Genomic DNA, 21636 nt, shown 5'->3' on the forward strand with positions numbered 1-21636 from the left:
TAGTGATTATTGGCTTATTCACTGGAATGGACAACCGTAACAATGACCAGGCGGCTGGATGGAGCCCGCCGAGTCCAGATGTGACCAAGAACAAACGAGTCTTACCAAAAGTCACATCTTGCCATTTGATTCTGTTGTTGCAGTTTACAAAGTGTCCCCCTTAAACAATGGGTTTCTCTACATAAATACAATCAAATCTATTGTCTGTGTTACAAGTGCTAGATACAGTTTTTTTTTTTGTTGTTGTTTATTTTAAAACTTTTTTTTGTGTAAAATATTCTACGGATGTCTTTCAGGTTTGAAGATTCCATATAATGCAACAATAAGTGAAAGCACAACACGGAGAGCGCCCGGACACCCCCCCCCCCCCCCCCAGCAGGAACACAGAAGCAGTAAAAAGAGAGAAGACAGTTTGGACACAGTGACAGTACCAACGTCCTTCAGTGCGAGATCCCTTGTGCTGATATGTGGTGCGAGACAGAGACAGAGAGACAGACAGACAGGTAGACAGTCGCATGCAGACATATGGATCATGCAGAGAGAGAAGAGGAATGGAGTGGCGTCGAACCAGGCCACATAAATAAACAGACGGTTCCTGGGCCTGGTTGGACTGGACCGGACTACGAGGGCGAGAACAAAGAGACGTGCCCCCTCCTGATGAATGGAAATTATAACAAAATGGAATGTCGCTGAAGCTTTTTTTTTTTTTCTCCTTCTTTTCGTTACTAGACATCGTGTTAAGACTAACAGAGAAGACGGTCGGCCCGAGCGTGCTAGTTTTGGCTCCTTTTTTGAGAAAGCAAAGCATTCGGCAGGAGAAATAACCAGCGACTGGCACTGCTGTGCAACGGTTCTGGGAAAGTTCTGGGCTGGGTTACCGTCTGATCAACTGTGCTCCGACATGTCAGCGTATAAAAATGCGATTCAGGACAGCATGATAGTGTGTAATGATCGCGTGGATATGGTCCTCAGAACAGACGGTCTCAGAAATGAGAAAAATATGAGTTTTACTACAAGTAAAGCATTTCTACACCATACAAAATACAACTTTAGTCATCTCTTGGCTAACACCTCCTTTAAGACGTTAAATTCAATGCATGTTCCAGACATTTTTCCTTTGTTCTCGCAAACGTACAACGTGGAAGATGCTTCAAAGTGACCTTTGACCTCTCTGGCCATCTGCAGGAGCCATGGAGGGTGATTTAGAGACACGTGACATCAAAGGTGCATCTGCAGGAAGAGACGGCGTCACTGTGACGGGAGAGGTCAGATACATTCAGTCCCATTCGCTTTACTTTGTAAGTTTGGTTTTGGGAATTTGAGAATTTGAAATTGAAAACCTCAATCAGTATATGACAATGTAATTGAACTTTTTTTCTTGAGACAGAGAAAAGGCCCTAGAAGCCAGGAATGCAATTGTTCTGGTGTCCCGTGAGAGGGGAAAGCTCTTTTGGACACGGGACATTTGCCGACCACCAGGCCACCCAGAAGCCAAGAGTCACCACTGAGCTGATGAGTGAGATTTACGCTCATGAGCTGGATGAATTCAAAGGAATGTTCAGTTCAAAAATAAAATATGTGCCGATGGGCCCGATAACAAATGAGCGATGATAACGTGGAATCATTTCGCGGCCCATTGTTGCAATTTGATGTAGTGGGGGAAGAGCACGACTGTGTTCAAATTCAAATCCCACGTTTCTTGCTCTTGTTTGAGGATGGAACTGTACAGCTGTAGAGAGAAGGGAACAAATTATAAACACTTTGCTAATTCTTTTGAGATATGAAATCCCAGCTATTGATATATCTTACTTACACTTTTCTGAAATTACTGAAACTCTAGGAGTGTCAGACGAAAAAGGGGGGTTTGTCCACAATACCATCTACACACATAAAGCAAGAAAGTGTGGAATAGTGTGGAGGTCAACTTCACACCTACTGTAACAGTGTTGCGGTGCCAACGGGAAGAATTAAGCCAAAAACTAGTCAGCGGTGTCAAAAGACAAAAAGACGACCAGTGAAAACGCTACTCGACACGTAACGGTAGCAAAGTACAGCAAACGGTGGCGTTAGTAACACCTTAAAAAACAGGCCGACTGTATGCGGGACCCAATACCAACTTCAAAAACAAGATCATAGTATTGTGTATAGATATATATATATATATATATATATATAATATACTCATTTCTTTTTATATATAAATCTACTATGAACAGACAGTAAATACACAATTGGCCAACGTTGTACAAAGTAGAAACATTCGCGTCCCAGCCCTCCCACCAACACCCACCGAAACCCCCAAAACACAGTCGTGTAATGTCCACTGAAATCTGAGTCTGTTGAGAAGAAGATCCGCTTTACAATATAACCGGGGGGGAGGGGGGGAGAGAGTGTACAAAAGAATAGAGCACATTTTAACAAGACGTCCCTGGAGTCCATGGACAGGGCAGCAGAAGCAGGGAGGGAAAAAAGACACGGATGAGGGGAACAAGAATCCAAAATTAAAAAAAAAAAAAAGCTTGAGTAGTCATTGACAAATGTGTCAGGAATACTCAGGAGATCAATGTCCTATGTACAGTAAACAACAAGTAAACACCACAGCACAGTTTCTGATCAATGAAAAACAAAAAATGAAACACGTGATTAGTCCTTTTTCAGATGGAACAAGGACAGAAGGTAGTTGCCCAGAGGCCAAACACCCGTCGGAAGGACGGTCACTGAAGGGGAAGGGAATAACTGCACACTGGCCACAACAGGTGGTGTAGGACAGGTGAGTTTTCTAAAAGGTTAAAAGAATCATAAAAGGTGGCTGGTGTCTTGTGTAATCGGGATGGGCACTCATAGAAACCAAATTCAATAAGAACCGAGTATAATGGAAACTCTAACCTCATTCTTCTTAAATATTAAAATCTTCTTTTTTCTTTACTCATTCCAAATTATTTAGATTTGTAAGGCAGATTGGATACGGTATTTACTTTAAATATAGGCCTATGAGTTATTCTTTAAACCCAAACCTAGAGGAGGATTCATCAAGAGGGACAACCTCAGAGACGTGTGCTGAGTTTTCCAGGATACTGTTTGTACGTGGCCTTTCCAAAAAAGAAAAAAAAATGAACTACAAAAATATGTGTGAACACTTCAAGATTTAGAAAGAGCTGCTTGTGCTTCACTGTACATGAACAGATGTCCCCACACACACACACACACACACACACACACACACACACACACACACACACACACACACACACACACACACACACACACACACACACACACACACACACACACACACACACACACACACGCACGCACACGCACGCACACACACACACACACACACACACACACACACCTGCCTTCGCAGCACCTGACATTTGGGGAGCAGATGTGCTTAACAAGGGGCATAAGATGTGAAACCATCTGTGTGTGTGTGCGGCCCTGGAACACCCCCCTCTGGAAAATCCCAGGTGGTATGGTCCTTGTTACTACGGAGACACAGTTTTTTTTTTTTGTACGCTCTGTCCCTCATCAATCTGCAAAAAGCGAGGCGGATGTAAATGTGCTGTATTCTCTGTGACTGTGAAGTGGTTTGACTCTGCAGCGACGATCGTCCATCATGCTTCGGCTTCACTACTGACTAACTACCGACTAGCACGAACAAGCGTTTTAGTCTTCACGAGTCTCGTTGCTCTAGTACAGTGCGTGCTACGCATCGGAGGAGAACTGATGCCTATGTGATACATGTTACACAGCGAGTAATACTGTAACCTGCTCTTTAGCTGAACCAACTCCAACTCGTGGCTGGGAACTACCTTCCAAGGTAAGATCGAAAATGAAGAAGGGGGTGGGGGGGAAGGTGGAGGCGTAGGGAGAGACAATAGGCTGGTCGCAGGGAGTTACAGGTAAACATGCCAAGTTCCTCCGGTCTATGTGCCAACAACATGCAGGCATGAGGATGACTTTCCAGGATAGAAATGTGTAAGGGGTCGGGGGGAAGCAGGTTCAGTCCCTAACCTGTTTTTTTTATTTTTTTTTTAAGGCTAAGCTCGACAGAAAATCCACCGAGTTTTTTTCTCTCTCTCTTTTTAAAAAGGCACGAGCGCACAGTCTTTCACCGTCAATCCTTTTTTGAAATCAGAACTCCCCGCTGACAGTCCTCGTCTGTGATTCCCCCAGGCACCCCCGGAAAGTAGCGAGGAATTCATCCACGTCGTCCCTTTTGCGTCCGGCCATATCTGACAAGAGCAGGAACGATGCGTCCTCAGCGCGGAGTCACAATCACATTGGCTCCGGTGGTCCTTGACTAAAGTGAGAAAAATGGCGATAAAGCGCAGAAAAAAACTGGATAATATAGAGAGAGGCCGACGACTGCAGATCGTCTGCGCGCGGCTCCGACTGGCATTGAAAAAGTTAATCTGTATAGTGTTTTAAAAAGCACTGGCACTCAAGGCTGCCGCCGCAGGATCGCGGAGTCGGCCCTCTTATGTCTGAGGCGAAGACGCTGCGACGCGTCCACGCTGATCAGTCTGTGCGCCGCTGACCGGCGACTGCATCGCTCGTCCTCAGTGTTCCCGTTTCCATTTGATCGCCACTTTTGTCGGCTCTGCTCGTGCTCTCCCGGGGGGAAAAGGCGCCATATCTTGACATGGCAGGGGTGAGACACGGGAGTGGCGTTTAAATTGAATTTGGATTGGTGGAGGACACTTATCAAAGATAAAGTCTGAGTGGTAAAGGCGAGGCGTGATTCTTTTACATAGGAACTTCCTCTTCCATTGGTTCCTCTTCAGCCCTGGGGGGAAAGAGTATACCGTAAACAAGGTGGAAATATCATTTCCTTTCAGTACCGTGACTTCACACTTTCGAATACTGTTCACGCTGTTATGAAGCACTGAAAAAGGTACAACCAATTTAGAGGAACCATAGCACCAAAGAAAAGTAATAAGCAACACCAAAGTCATATGACTTAAAACAATGTAACAGTAAAACAATGACTGGCCGAACTTTAAATACACTCTAGAGAGTCATCAGTCATTTGGACAACGCAAAGTACCTCTTTCCGATATGTTTGTTGGCAACAGACAACGACGCCATGGCGGAGACGGTCTCGGCCTCGTCTGCGTCGCGTCGGAGGGCTTCGCTCAGCGAGCAGCCGAGCGTGGAGGAGGAGCGTTCCAGCGAGCGCCAATATTTACCTACAAAAGAGCAGGACCCGGCAAGAGGGTAGTGACAACACTGCGGACGCACAGAACCGCTGTGTTTTGCTTTAAAATCGCTGACTGCCCCTTTAACAGCGTGCAAAGGGTCGATGGACACATCACGTCCCGTCTGTTTAATTCCGATGTAGGCCAGTTACACTAAACTGACATTTATGATTATTATCTGTATGATTTCAGATGTATATGCTGGTGCACAGCATGTTGCGTCAGCATGGTGATAATACACTCACTGTGCGCTTCGATAACCGTCTCCATAGAGTGGACAGCGTTGGCGTTTGGTCTCTGCTGCAGCACCTCGTCAGGAATGGGGTCCAACTGCAACGACAAGAAAAAAACCTCTGCTATTCTCCACTGAAGGCGAAACTTTGGTGCTGCATGTTTTTACATTGTTTTACAGTGTCTTTCCAGTAGCTGTGTCTTTGAGGTGATTTTAGACACTTGCGTTGATGCTGTGACTGCTGCAGGAGAAAAAGTCAGCTAGAACACCTGGAGCCATCTTTTTTTTTTTTTTTTTTTTTAGATATATGGCCTAATATGTATTTTCATGAATATGACAGACAGGTGTTCAGAAACACCGCTCCAAAACCCCGTCGGAAGCCCGGCTGAACTAATGTGGCTCCCTCCTGGTTTTAAAGGATCACTTTTGAATGTGGACACAAGCCCAGTGTTGAATCACTCCGAGAGGAGGGGAACGAGCTGGAGCTGCTGACACAATAGAAAACTGCGCCTGCAGGTGCACACCTCCGCCCACGCACCCGGAGCGCCACTACTCTTTGACACAAACTACAATGTGCGCTTTGTACTATGTCCCACTCTGAGGACACATACCAGTGTACGCAGATGCGTCAAAATGGAAACTGTCTCCGCTCACGCAAAGGCCACGCACGCATGCGTTCTCATCGCACACATGCAAACGTATACACACACACACACACACACACACACACACACACACACACACGCACACACCTCAGGGAGCACTTCTGAGGGCTGTCAAACTCTCCGAGCCACAATTCAGAGGAGGAAGCGGGGCAATTCCCGAACGTGCCTTCCCAACCCCGGAATGATTCAATTTCCCCTTTTGGCCGACCGCGTGTACGACACTTTCTCTTCCCGTTTTGTCAAACGGGCCCGTCCAGCTCGACATTCCAACGCAGACGACGTGCATCCCTTTTGCTGCTCAATCACGAGCCCACTGGAATAAAGCACCGACTGAGAAACATGAAGAGAAAGACATGAAAGAGAAAAAAAAGTAAAAGTGGAGTAAAAAGCCAGAAAGAAGGGGAAAAAAAAGTCATCACTGGTCGGCCTTGCTCGGCTGAGGCTGGAAGTTTTCTTTTAATTAAAACAAATAGCGTGTGGGAGGGGTTCGTGGGGGCGGAGGGAGGAGGGATACTTTAATCCTGCTGTGGCACGACAGGCTACATCATGCACACAGGGACGGACAGAGGTGCGTGCACACACACACGCATGCACATGCATGCATGCGCACACACACACACACACACACACACACACACACACACACACACACACACACACACACACACACACACACACACACACACACACACACACACACACACACACACACACACACACACACACACACACACACACACACACACACACACAACACACACACACACACGTAGTTTGTGCATGAATATTCACATTGGGACATTTGGGATTTGGCCGACACTCTAATAGAGCAACTCACAAACATGTCCAACAGCAAAGCTTAATCGCCTGAGTGGCTCGAGAGACATAACAGTTAACCTGCAGATTTAGTTTTATGACAGCACATCAAGCCCTCTACAGTTCTGCAGCCAATCTTATTTTTTATTTTATATTGCAACCGTTACAACCCGAGGGCAAAAACAAAAAAGACGTAGGTTGGCCCACAATTGAACATTCTTCCTATAACTTAAGTGGGATTTACCACAACAAGACATGCCAGATCATTTCCCGTAATATGATATTCAAAAACTATTAAAAAAAAAAAGCTGCCTATATCCCTAGGTAGTCCCAGCACAGCCCTATACCTGGCCCACACTAACCCAGCTCCCTGTCAACGCAGGGTCAGGGGTTCTCTGGGGTTTCCGTGGGGTTTACCCTAGAGTCTGTCAGCGTGATTGACAGCTGGGCCTCACGCTTATAAACTTTAATGGCTCTTGTCAGGATACTCCAGGGGCCCCCACCTGGCAGGTAGAGCATGCACGCACACACCGACATGCATGTGCACTATATACAAGCATATATTTGTCCGCCCCACTTCATCCACAGCCAACATTTCTGCTTGCCGAGAGTGGGGTCCTGGTTGTGCCTGAACGTCTGAGCCGTCGTACCATCGGACGCGCTTGTAGGCTCTGACCCAGCGGGAGAGAGGGGTGTGTCCTCTGAGGGTGGTTCGCCCGTCACGGTGCTGACAGATTTCCGAGGAAGTCTGTGTGACACGGCCGTCCCAAGCACAACGGTCCCGGCCAGCAATAACTGAGAAACCGCGGAAAAGCCATGAGCTGAGAGCGAGGAATGTGCCCCGGTAAAAACATTCCTGAGGGAGGCTGAAACCAAAACAGTGGAAAGAGGAGGAATTCCACTTGTTCAGCAAAAAAAAAAGCAAAGAAAAAAAAAAAAAGCGCACAAGCCATCCATTGTTTACTGTTGTGTCCATGCGCATGTGTTGGCGGTCACTAAAACTGGTTGATTATGTTATGCCAACTGAACATGGTAATGGCGTGTATTGTGCAAAGCAGGTGACCTTTTCAGAAAGGAGTTGGAGGTTTGCCTTGTAGTCGGAGGGGGGGAGGCTGGTGGGGAACAGTCGGGCCCAAGGGGGTGGACAGGTGAAGTCGAGCGTCTTACTGTAACCGGAGTGTAAACGCCGTGAATAACCTCATTGACACATGGCAACAATTAGCATATTAGCCTGTTGTTTATCAAATAATTGCTAACAACCGCGGTTCAAGCTGGGCCAACATCTGTTTGCGAGCAATCATCAATTAGTCCCGGGGTTCAGAGTTGACTACAGTGCAGTCGCCAATGCATCATTCATGAGCTATTCGACTAGAAAGACTTGCGCGATTACGCACTGCGGTGGTGGGGGCGAATAAAAGAGCCTGTAAAAGTCCATTCAACAATCTCCATCCTGCCTCTTTCCCAGCTCATTTGAGCCGTTTTCAAAGGAAACCTAATGCTCATTATGGCGAAAGCTCGTCTTAACCTGCCAATAAAAGCGCGGGTATATTTCTCACACTCGCGAGCAGTAAAACGCTGGAAGTACAAGCTACACAGGAGGTGAAGAGGATATAGGGAACACTTTTAGGATGTTTTTAGGCTCCAACGTGGAGGCTGCCAAAAGTCGGCCTTTTAAGACTGCCATACGATAAAAGCACTGCCCACATAATAAACAAAGTGAGATGTTTGTGGCTCCATAAGCATTTATATTGCCCGTTACTGCTTTGCTGCATTGTGTCGATACCAAATTCATTTTGAAACTCAGTGGTATTCAAGCCATATTTTAGGGTTACAGTATATGCTATAGTTAGATCAGAGATTTCTATTGTGGTGATTCTGTACACATCCAGACGACACAAACCCTGAGGGAAGTTTCAAGCGTCATAAACAAAAGTACAGCTGACTGGCTCATCCAGCTGTGGTCCCATGCCTGCACCTACTCATTCGCTCCATTCACACACACACACACAGCCCACACACACACACACACACACACACACACACACACACACACACACACACACACACACACACACACACACACACACACACACACACACACACACACACACACACACACACACACACACACACACACACACACACACACACACACACACACACACACGACACATTCAGAAAAGTTGTTGGCCACTTGTTGCTGTGCTTTGTGGCTGAACCTGGTTGGTGAATCTTTAGGCCTGAAATTTAATTAGGTATTGCCTTAAGATTTCTTAATATTTGCCATCTGAGGCCATTACCAGACTTTGTCGCGATTGAAAAAAAACCCACAACCCCCCCCCACCCCCCACCCCCACCAGGCCCTTTTTTCTCTCCCTCCAGCTAAAACCCCCACTGACATTTTCCAGCTAAATTCCTCATCCATTACACAGACCTTCACTGGGATTATGATAAAAACACTCACTTCCTGCCATTTTGATCTGATCGGGGACATTTCAGCCTCTTGTTTTTCCTCTTCGCTATCAGTTATCAAAGCTCCACACAACCGAGTGATTTGCCTTTGTTCAAACAGCTGACAATTGTCTGCTGCCAACGAGCCAACTCCGGGACTCTAGGTCCATTCGAAACTCCAATAATATCTACGTCTGTATGGCTCATCACTTTATTAAAGACATATTCTGCTAATGAGACACCCTGTACACGTTATTTTTGATCAGGCTGCTTTTTTTTCCAAGTTTCCCAAAAAATGCTAAAACCTGTCGTGTGTTAAGTTGCACGGTAATAAATAGTTTTACTTGCGACTATGGTTGGTGTTTAGCATGAGACATGTTGCATTCTCTTTAAAATATAAAACTACGCATGCGGCAACAAAATGTGATTAAAGTTCATCCCACACTGTGTCGGACTTTGAAGACCCACATAGCTTACGACCGCTTTTTAACTACAGTTTCCTCCTCCTCAACTTATAATGATTACTCCGTTTCCCTTTATTATCTGATCCCTAGACCCAGGCTGACCCTGCTGTTAGAGGTGTGAGGGCAACCATTTTCAGATGTGTACCCGGGATGGGGCCCCCGGGTGAGAGGGTGAGAGGCGTGTCCTGCAGAGCCGAGGCAGTCGACGCTCCCTGCCTCCTGCCGACTTTTCGAATTTTCGGCCCCCCCGTGGCACCCATCCAGTGACCTCCCTCCAAACCCCTGCTGAGGCTACGGCTCCACAGGCTGCTGAAACTTAAGAAGCAAACCCCCTGATCCAATTCATTATTTTTGCAGCAGGGCGTTGTTGTGAGTACGGAGAGCGTCCTTCAAACTGCAGGTCCCGAGTGCAAACCTCTGTGACAGGAAAAAGCATCCGCCCTGCTGCGATGTCCTTGGATTCCTGAAACCTTACCAGCTGTAATGACAGTTTTATGGAGCATTGAGTAATTGGTGGGCAGAGTGCAGGTAAACAGGGTCAAGTTATTCGATCGAGCCGCTGCATTTGTGCATTCCCCCTCTTATGCAAGCCCTGATCAGATCAGCAGAGCTGTTCTTTGACAGCTTTGGCACGTCGCACTGTTTTCTTCTTAAGAAAAAAAAAACTGTAAAGAGTTAATACATTTTCCGGCACGTTCCAAACTAAGCCCTGGTCTGTCCGCTGTAACTTCAGAATGGTTTATCTGTCTGCGGTGGTCAGTGTCTTTGTGTTCCACAAAACGATGGACTGGTTTGGGTTCAGTGACCAGGTATTATCGAAGTGATCCTATGTTATTGTTCTGTTTGTTTTGCTCTAGGTCCAAGATCCATTTGGAAAAAGGCCATGTGGGTAATTTTTACGATTCCAAGAACTCATTTATAGCTCACGCTGTCTGGAGGGACTAGAACAAAAGGCCCGAGACGCCAGATAGGGCAGATTAAGATTCGGAGCTTAACACTCAAGTATATATCCAATCAATCACTTTTATCCATACATGCTTTATTTGCTTTGACGTTAAATATAAAAAAAACTAGATTAACTAACCGTCCCAACACTTTTGCTGCTGACTGCATTTTGTTTTTCCTTTCAACAATACATTGTTACACAACATTATGATACACATATGCATTCAAACAACTAGTCTCACCATAGAATGCGCTCTAAGGTATTGTAGATTCACGATCAGATCTGCAGAAACCACATGCATCAGTGGAACTGTTCAGATAATGGCTTTACCAGGTACAGTAGCCTTTCCAGTGAGAACCAACACTCTGAATGTGTGCTTGTGGCTGGACCTGCAGCAACACTTGGTGCTGTGGCGGTGATGTCGACACAACTTAAATTTAGCTTGTATTGCTGATATAAATGAGGGTAAGATTAACTTCGCACTTCTTTACTTGATCATTATATCTAAGTGCGGGTGAAAATTGGCCTTAGATTGTCAGCACTGCTGGAACACGTTCCATTGAATTAAACTGAATTGAATTGAAACACCCCATTGACACAAATATAAAAAACCCATCTTGAGAGATCACGAGTATAGACAGCTCTAAACACAGCGGTGAAAGCATTCAGAACACACTGAGGATGCTAAGATGTCTGATTACACGTCTCCCTCCCAAACAGAGTTTCACACGATAAATGCGCTCAATAATAATAACTCAAAGTGTCCAAAGCGAAGCAACAATCAGCCATCTCACTACTGTATGACCAAAAAGCAAAAGTGTATTGTGATTCTGTTTATCAGTGGTCAACACAAAAAAGTTTAATGGTAATACGAGCAGATCTAATAGACACACTCCGAGGCTAGACATGAATATACAAGCTGGCTAAGTTGGCTCGAGATGCAGAGTGGACATACAGTAACTAGACAGATTCTTGAGAAGATCCAAGGGGACACAGGTGTACTTGAACTCTCCTACACAAACAGACAGCCACTGCCCCTTCTGTTCCCTTGAAGCTCCACAATCTCCATCCTGTACCACGATTGAGTCCTTAAACAGTAAAGTCCTGATATATCTCGGATGCGCAATCTGGGAGGAGAAAACTAGAGTGAGCGGTCTGTCCAACAGAGCACTCCTGCCTCTCCATTAGCTGGAAGAAAAGAGTGGGCGGCTGTGACGAGCCACTCTTCCGTTGTGCGCCATGAATCACAGAGAGCCGATGTTTGCTCAATTCCACAGCCCGACCTACACACTCCCACAATTAACCTTCTGCCTGGAAATCCTCTCGCTCTGACGTGCTCGAGCGTGAGCGTGTGTGTGTGTGTGTGTGTGTGTGTGTGTGTATGGGGTGTGTTGACTTCCCAGACAGAGGCAGTGTAGAACATGAAGACAAGGTGGTTTTGGCTCAGATAAAATCGTGCTGTTGTTGAAGCAAATGCAGAAGCCTATTCCGTATGGAGCTGTGTAACGGCCTGTACCTTTTTTTGGGGGGGTTTGGAAAATAAATTCCTTCTTTCTGCCATCGGCCATTCATGAAAAAATGGACGAGCACCATTCGTGCGAGTCACCCATACAAAGGGACACAAATGTCAGAGTTGCAATAGTTAAGGAAGGTGGTGGAGATTTCTGGCTTCAGAAGAAGACGATAAAAAATCTATCATTATAATTTAATGTCCACTTATTTGCAGTATGTTAATTTTTAAAGTCAGGCGAAATAACTCGCATTTGGAAACCTGGCCAGAACGTGACTGCATTCTGGAACTCTGATGCTGACAAAACAAATAAACCAGATGCATTTCAGCTGGCTCTAGTCCTGCGTGTTCACTCCAACGCAATTAAAGACAGAAACTACTAATGAGGCTATAAATTAGTCTCACCATTATGCATTAAGTCAAACAGATGTCTACATCAATGTGTATGTGTGTTTACATTTGTCTTGAATTAATACGAATAAAAATGATTTTCAAGTTGAGTTTATGCAGTTTGTTCCAAGCGGATCATATCCTCTGTATTAGCCATGTAAGGTGTATGCAACACAGCTCCCATCACAAAGCTCAGTCCCTATTTAACTTTACACTGGGCATAGGTTTTACTCCCCTTGAATCTCAGTGCCTTGCTCAAGGTTATTTTGAGAGTAATGCATGCAGACGTTTTGACGGTAATTTATCCCCTTCTTCCCTTGGCTCTCATCTTACCTCATTGCCAAGCAGAGCAGACACGCAGGCTTCGGAGGCATCACATATGGCTGTGAGGTCGTGACCTCCCTCCAGGGCAAGCACCAGCCGACCGCCTGCCAGACCCATCAGCTGCCTGGTCAGGTAGCCAAAGCCTGTACACACAGGAAATGGCAAGGGAAGAAAAGGTAGAGAACGAGAGGAAAGGGGGGGGGGGGGAAAGAATGAGACGAGGGAACACTGCTCCTCAAGCTCCAACTTCCTTTTTGGATATCGATCAAAGCAAAAAAAAAGAGAAAATAGGGGTTTGAGCATGCATGAAGGAAGGGGCGACTGCATCAGAGAGAGGCAGAGAGAAACTGTGGATTTACTGGAGGCCAAAAAACAAGCCAGGTTTAATTTTAATAAATGCGGCTTTGCGTCTAGTTCCTGGTCACAGCCTTTGATCTTTGTTTTTCAGGGGGAGGGGAGTTTGAATATATGCATTAAGCCATACTTTCTCCTCCCCAGAATTCTACTCGTATCCCCTCTTCCTGCAATCCTCTCTAAACCACCCATATAACTTCCTTCACAACCAACTCCTGCTTTTATTTGAGATCTGCAGGATGGTTTTAGAAAAGCTCTTTGCTGGCACGCCAAGATCTCGATCCGAATACACAAGTCAGATGCACTAAATAACCACAAAGTGTGTTTGTGTGTGTGTGTGTGTGTGTGTGTGTGTGTGTGTGTGTGTGTGTGTGATGCGTCTGCCAGTCCTTCCTGCTATCTGGAACTGGTGTTGTGTTGCACAACGCGGGTGTCATGTGTGAGATGTAGAGGATATGCATTAAAATGTGCAAGTATGATACAATTCTTAGGTATGAAACTGATATAAGAATCTATATCTACAAGACATTATATGGTTTAGAAAACACAGGTGCAATTAACTAGATAGCTGCGGTCAGCACTTACATTTGGCTGTCAGTTTGTATCCTCCCAGGGGTGGAGCATGTCCATCCACCGCATCAAAGCCTGAAGACACCAGAACCACGTCTGGAGCAAACTCATTGGCAATAGGCATAACCACCGTCCTAGAATAACCAACAGGGGAAAATAACGTCAACAAAATGGTGCATTTACGGTCGGAGGCTGCATAGGAGAGGGTGGGTACATTTTCTTAAGCCGTGTAAGCCGTGTAAGCCCCCTATCTCTGACCAAGAACTGTGGCTTTTTCATGGGACACTAAGTTTGATGCATTCGGTCTCTGGCATGCTGCCTTCCACATGCAGGCCAGAAGGTACTTTAAAGTTTCAGTGCCTCACTCAAAACCACTAACAGAGCACGGGAAGCTCAGTGATTAGTGAGGTTACATGTTGTCACACACGCTGGGGGGGGGGGGGGGGGGGGGGGGCAGCAGTCTTCCTTCTAACTTCTCAGGCAATCAAACAGTCACTTTGCATTTCATTAACAGATACAGAGAAAAAACACTGGCCCAATGGGACAGTGGTCTGCCCCTTGAGATGGCAATGCATTCTACAATAATAATAAAGTGTCACATCCATTTAAAAGAGCAGTATTGCAGGGCAATGATGAAATGTGAATAACTCTAAAATAAATTATAAATATTCCTAGATAAGAAAGTTCCCACACCGTTGTACAATGTAAACCACCAAGCTTGATGAGCCAAGTTTTCAAAGTTGATATCCAGTTTCTCCCATGAGCATATAAAGAGCTTGTTTTTTCCTACTACCACATTTCCAATATTACATTTAACTGTATCAAAGAATATGGAGCTTACAGTTGAACATACAGGGTGATAAAGAGGTAGAACTGAAGCACTGATGAGGCTACACTTACCGGAAAAAAGATTTTACACCAATTTTTCCTTCTCTATATGCCAAATAATGTAATAAACACCCTAATCCTGAAGTTGGGTAACATATTAACTGAGAATAGTAATCAACTTTTTGCAAGATAAATACATAAAGCCGTCTGAGAACTATGTTGCCTAAAAGGACAACTGGAATATAAGAGGGTTACTATTAAAATATGTATTTTCAGATATGTTATTAGTGTACTTACTGTCCTTTTCGTCAGGTAGAATATGCAATACCTGGCTCCAAATGCAATGTGTCATTTTCCAGTTTTTCCCCTGTTCATGGTTTTCAAAGCAAACACCCAACTGAATAGTTTGTCTGTACAGTACATGTGTGGCAAGAAACTTTTTGAAGGGCAAAGTTTGAATTTTATTTAGGAAGTAATATTATAAAAAGTATAAAGGAGAAACACTAAGGACAAAAAAATTGCATGTGTGTATATGTCTTAAATATGTGGGATACTTCTGACACTGGATGGGTGTGGTGAACGAAGGATGTTTGTGCACAACATTCATCTACATACAGCTGCAATGTGTCATGCACAGAAATCTAATCGACAGTGGGATACTGTGTAATGATTCACTGCAAGTTGTGGCTGGAAAATCCAGTCTGGTTTATATGGAGACGCAGTTTACAAAAATAAAGTATGGTACTGTACGAATGTTTTATACTGCGGTAGTTGTACAGAGTACAAGGTTAGAAAAAATACATGTTTTAATTGTCAAATCGTTTTATTTTAGGGAGCTGGACACCAACTAAGTCCATATTACTTGGGTAGGCATTGTGGTAGCTTAGTCGACTTTGCATAGAAGGACAATGTGTCATAAAATTCTGGATTAGCATGATTTAGTATGTCTCACGTAGTTCATAAATAGTTGGACTTCCCAGATGGAAAAACAAGAGGCTGTCTCTGATTTTGCTGCGGGATTTCAGGTTTGACGCAAATTCTTTTTGGGATCTTGGATATTTTGGCAAGCTGTGTTTTGGTAAGGTCTAAGAGTGATGGAGTACCACAGGGTTCCGTCGTAGGTCCCCTGTACTTTGCAGACCTCAGGAACACGGTGCTGGTTTGCCGGCTGTGGGTGAGCAGCGTGCCCTGAACTCCGGAGGCCACCGGTTTTTCCATCTCTCATTCACCACCAAATTATAACCCCTCAACTGTGCACACCACACCCCCCACGCCACAACACAACACTCATACGTACACACAGCTGTCTGAGGGATAGGCGGGAGGTAGTATTAGGATCTTTCTGGTAGACTCAGACAGCAAGGATACACGGAGTGCGTGCGTCACTGTGTGTTAGCGTGCATCTGGCAACGATTCAGAAGATAGCGTCATGCAAAGAGGATGAAGGAGCTTGAGTAAGAATGATAGAGACACAGAGAGTAAGAAGATGAAAGAGTCTAGAAAAATAACATGGACTAAAGACAAAGTGAATAAACTCATATGTGTCATCGTTCCGTTATTTCATGGGAATTAATGCAGACTTCAACAAACCACCTAAGCCCGTTGATGTGAAGACAACTAAACAATTATATGGAAAGTTAAGAAACATTCTGTTTAGATTAGATTGTATCATATTTGTTACACCTTTTACTCCAACTACTCACAAACTTACATATGCACACACAGCCTTGGCCCATTAACGTTTGGGCCATAAAAGACCCCACACTAAAGGGAGTCGGCCACAGGCGCTCATGTGGGCCGACACACTACACAGAGGGAGACCTTGACTGCCAAGGATACTTTAACCACTGGAGGCCCCACCCCCACCCCTCCGACCACGAACACAAACAGAGACAGTTTTGGTCACGATGATGAAAACTGCTGGTGTCATCAGTTCCAGCCCTCACCCCCTGGAATAATATCCCGACATTTAATGAAATAAAAACGCAACAGTAATCAATTAGCAAAGAGGCTTAAAGGGAAGGTAGTGGCTTTGAGGGAGACTAATTGGGTGTGAATCAGAGGCTATGTATGTGGAGATGAAAAGACCTTTTTTGTTAATTAAGGGAGGGGAGAGTTTATGACTGAGCCCTAAGTTATGGGACATCATGAGCGAAGAGGTTGGCTGAGTCTCACCGTGAACTACTTGGATAAGCATGCAGTGTAAACTATTGTTTGGAATTGTTTGGTCTACCTAGCAACAGGTGTACACGTCTGCTGGGGAGCGGATGGGCCTACTTGAGAGAGTGAACGGGAACGTTGTGTGTTGCTGTGCATTAGGTTGGGAGAATTGTGAGGGACATTTTAAAAGAAGCACGGTCAAAATAAAATGCAGCGGGGGTCAATCGCCAAACACTACACTTCCCACCTCCCAGGAAAACCCTGACGATATAACCTGGGTTGTTGTGTAAGTCTTTAGAAAGCTCCTTCAGAGGAGTTGACTTTACCCATCTCACTGATTTTGATGTGCAAAATTTATGCAGTTCCTCTTCGAGTCTTTATCAGTGGTTTTGCAGTACCCTGTAATGTGAGGTGTGATGATGGACGATTATTAAAATCATTCAAGTGGAATTAATGCTGAAGCTTAGTCAAACAAGAGTCATCGGGAGACGACATATCTGTGTGGGTCACTTGTTTTAATCGTGGATCCATGCATTTTTACTAAACTTAAATAATAGCTTTTGGAAGAGGTACTGCTTTAACCTAATGTATAAGGACATTGGCAATGTCATTCTCACTGCCACCACCTTGGCCTCTAGGGGGACAAAACACATCTCCCTTTACCAATCAAACCCTCTTAACATTTACTGTTGTCTGAAGACCACCAAATTTATTATACTCAACGTCACCAGAAGGTTTTTTTTTTACTAATTTCAAAAGCCTGTCTTGAAAGACTTGATCTTGCATTCAATCTTTGACAAATGTCATCCGACATGCTTTCTGGTGTAATAGAAATATAATCACATGAGTCAAAACAGAGGCAGGTTTTGGCAAGCTGGTAAGTTTTGTTGAGTCAAGGAAACATTCTGTTCTCAAGTAACTACTCATCTTTGTGTAATTACTCAAATCTATCCATTTCCACATCTTGATTGTGCATTCGGATCTCAACGTACTCAACGTATTTAACGTGGTGGTGATCAGTGTGACACGATACAATCTACCAGTATTTTACCATTTTTACAAGGTTTTTCTAAAGGTACTCATTGGCCAAACCATGAGCCATAACCGCTGGAGAGATTCCGCCTCACCCAATCGGTAAAGGGCAGGGCGAGGTCCGTTTGACAAGAAAATACAGACGCTGTCGTTGAGAGGGAGCAGTGCTCATTAAACCAGTCAACAAGAGGTTAAACTGCAGAGCTTCAAGGATTTCCCCCTCCGTTCATAAAAAAAGAGAGGAGAGAGAGAGAGAGAGAGAGAATAAGAGAGCGAAAAACTCACACACGCACACTTACACTTCAAAGCCCTGTCATCTGGCGCTGTGGAAAGCTGGTTTGAATTAAGTTTAATTCTCCTCCTCTCTCGTCTTCCCAAGTTCATGGCAAAAGACGGAGCGAGAGGAAGAGGTGAGAGAGAGAGAGAGACAGAGAGAGAGAAAGAGAGAGGGAGACAGACACGATGCTTCTGGTTTTCATTAGGGACAATTTTCTTATCTTTTTTCTCTGTGCTTTCTGGAGGCTCAGACTTGATCCCCTGCAAATGCAACGTGGCACAGGCCAGTGGAGGAATGGTAAGGTACCGGCTGCAAGGCACGTATCCCCCTCCCAAAGACAGAGAGGCAGGAAGCAGAAGACCACGACACACAGATAAACAATGAGATTGAAAGAGAGAGAGAGAGAGAGAGAGAGAGAGAGAGACGGAGAGAAAAGCTGTGTGTATCAGGTGTCCATCCGCATGAGGTTCTACAACATGTATAAGCACACTGATGCACTCTCTATATATATTTCAGCCAGGCCCTCTGCATTTCTATGCAGAGGGCCTGGCTCTCTGCATAGAATATGCATTTGTACACAAGAGTATACACATATACAATATAAACAATCTAGTATCTTTATCTGTTGTTATTTTTTTCTATTTTGTACGTGTGTACAAGCATGGTATATGCTTGTGCATGTGTGTATGTGTGTGTGTGTGTTGATGTGTGGAAAATCCATGAGCTGCACGACAGGCTTTTTGGCTTTTTATCCTGTGGGACCTTAGAAAAAGTCCAAACCTGCTTCAGCCTCAGGGGAGTAATCACGGCAGGTTCTGAAGAGATACACACCCAAAACTCCTTCACTTTGCATTTTTGGACCTCGTCCATGATGCAAACGAACACTGATTGAATAACCTAAAATTACATAAACAGAGCACGCAGCTGCATTACAGGCCTCTGCGCATGTATCATCCCTCAGATGCATGCGTGGCCTCCTGAACAAACATGTATACAAAGAGGCTCCGGAGTTCTTAACGTTAACAGTGCCTTACTAATCAAGTTTAATATGTACTGAATGATGGAATATCACCCACTATTTCCTTAACAAGAGTTTAGGTGGCAATAAATCAGATAAGAAGTGTTGACATATTTTACTAGCTTTTATATACAGTATGTTACTAGTCAGTGGTATAAATTCATATTAATAATACTCTTCTTTGTGTATATCCATTCGAGTGAATGGGAAAGTGGTCTCAGACTCATGGCCCTTAGTGTATATGTAAAAAATAGTAAAAAAGTATATCAAGGCATAACAGGAGACACTAGCTATTGGCTTCAGTGACGCATTATATATCATGTCTACAGTATGATATATATTAGCTGGTTGTCATCGGTGCACATGCAGACAGGAGTGAAGATCGAGGATGAGGAGGGGATGAAAGAAGAAGAAGCAGAGAGAGGGAGAGGGGGAGCACCCAGGGGTCTGGGGCACATTAACCGGCTGAGGTGTGCTTCCGGGGCTTGCATGCAGAAAGCTGTGAGAAGACAGTGGCCAGTTTTCTGGCTCGGACCAGATGGACGCACTGTCACACAAGTGAGTTCTTCTTCAAAGAAATCTGGAGCCGATCCAGACCTGCTCTGTGCCAGCTGCGGGAACGAGGCGACGTATGAGATACATGTACATGTCTGTGGTGGTGAGTCCATCCCTGTACGCTTGTCGGGTCTTTCAAGCCGTGTGTGTGTTTAGGTTGAAGGTTATAAATAGCATAAGACAGTGGACGTAATAGAAATCATGTGTGGCGTGAGGGGGGAACTCTCTACCGACTCGACAGCTCCTGAAAAATCTATTTGAAAAACCATGTGCTGCATAGTCAAAGAGTTCCACTGAAAGGGGTTTGACCATCCAGCGCACAGGTTCTCTATAATGCAACAGGCGATATTATTGTCTTACCTGAATGCAGCGAGATAATCTGCGTCACTCATGGGGGGTTCCAGTCCTCCAGTGAAGGCCATGTTCACGTTGAAGCCTACACCTGCTCCGCTGCCCACCTAAAATTCATACACACACACGCACACAGAGAGCTGGGTTTGTAATGCTTAAATTCCGACAAAAGTTTGGGCAGGCAAACAGAAAGACAAGACGTTTGCTCCTTCCCACCTCGTCAGGCGCTCCGCTGCCGGGGAAGTAGTTTCCATCATCGTAGCGATGCAGCGACAGGTAAAGAACGCTGGGGTCAGAGTAGAAGGCCTGCTGGGTGCCATTCCCATGGTGAACGTCCTGGAAACATCAGAAAAGGGGAGAGGTTAGGGGAAGTTATAGAGGAAGAATATGGAGAAAAACGACATCCCTCAGTCAGGTACATTAGCCCCGAGATTCACTGCATTGCTAAATCAGCCAACTCAACTCTGTATTACAGAAGCTGCCTTGCTACAAAAGGAACATAGGACGACTTGGATAATGACTGAGCTTCACAGAGACGGGGCCATCACTCCCGCATCCTCACTAAGACCAATTGGAGATGACACTCAGAAACTGCAAGACTAAAAGTCAGTCAAGTCCGTATGTCAGCCGCAGCCTGTTGTGATGTAAAAAAAAGTGATGGTCAGCAGGATTCAATAAAACGCTCAACTTTAATGGTTGTTCACTTTTGCCAAAAACATGACAGCAATTAAATGACCTCATTGTCTATATCCCAAGAATGCTTTCATGCACCAAATGTTAAAAAAAAAAAAAAAAAATGTCCCTGTCGGCTGGAGGCAGAGTGGCATGACAATGAGTTTGCTAGCTGCACTTCATGTCCCCCCTGTGACAGACAGACAGGAAATGAAAAGGCCCTTCAAAGGCTTTTTGGGGAATGGCCATGACCAGCTGGGGACGCCGCTGAAGAGCACCACTCCAGGACATGACCGGGGCTTTGTCATACCCAGTTATGAACAAATTTGTCTCTCTCTTGAAAAAGAAAAAGGGGGGACAGTGTCTGACCTAAATAGCTGATCTTTCAAGGCCCTTCACTCTCACACAAGTGGACGGTGTGCTGCTCTGACAATGCACTTAATCGCTTTGAACTGCTGCGGAGCTGACACACACATTGTCGGGTACAAATGTGATTTTTTTTTTTGTGCAACATATCCAGCAGAACACTTTCTGAAACATAAAAAACTACTGAAAACACACAACACCATTGAGATGTTAACCTGCCCCCTAAACAACAAACCCCACCGGTCAAGCAACAACAGTAACACGACGAGGACAAAAGGCCCATTGTTGCCTTGGTGCATTGTAAAAACTACAAACCTCATCACTTTTTCCTGAGGGGGTGCTAACGCAAAAGTCATAGAGGTCATTAGAATTCTAATAATTTATCTGCTGTTTACAGTACGACAACAAGGAAGCTCATGGAGCAGCCTCACATGTACACATGAAAAACCTT

The 21636-nt window shown here is 44.9% G+C and overlaps 1 protein-coding gene across 7 annotated transcripts in view; it reads right to left on the reverse strand.

Moving 5' to 3' along the window:
- Positions 1-209: 209 nt before the first annotated feature.
- Positions 210-21636, reverse strand: part of hdac4 (histone deacetylase 4) — a 122263-nt gene continuing 100836 nt past the window's right edge. For all 7 annotated transcript variants that reach the window (XM_035651334.2, XM_047337066.1, XM_047337063.1 and 4 more), the window contains 7 exons: positions 20364-20483; positions 20157-20254; positions 13942-14060; positions 13012-13145; positions 5450-5534; positions 5054-5195; positions 210-4792 (listed from right to left, as the gene is read on the reverse strand). In XM_035651334.2, the coding sequence (XP_035507227.2) occupies positions 4753-4792; positions 5054-5195; positions 5450-5534; positions 13012-13145; positions 13942-14060; positions 20157-20254; positions 20364-20483 (738 nt within the window). In that variant the 3' untranslated portion in view covers positions 210-4752. The remainder of the gene's footprint in view (positions 4793-5053; positions 5196-5449; positions 5535-13011; positions 13146-13941; positions 14061-20156; positions 20255-20363; positions 20484-21636) is intronic.

This window comes from Scophthalmus maximus, chromosome 14, assembly GCF_022379125.1.
Source record: "Scophthalmus maximus strain ysfricsl-2021 chromosome 14, ASM2237912v1, whole genome shotgun sequence".
Lineage (NCBI taxonomy): Eukaryota > Metazoa > Chordata > Actinopteri > Pleuronectiformes > Scophthalmidae > Scophthalmus > Scophthalmus maximus.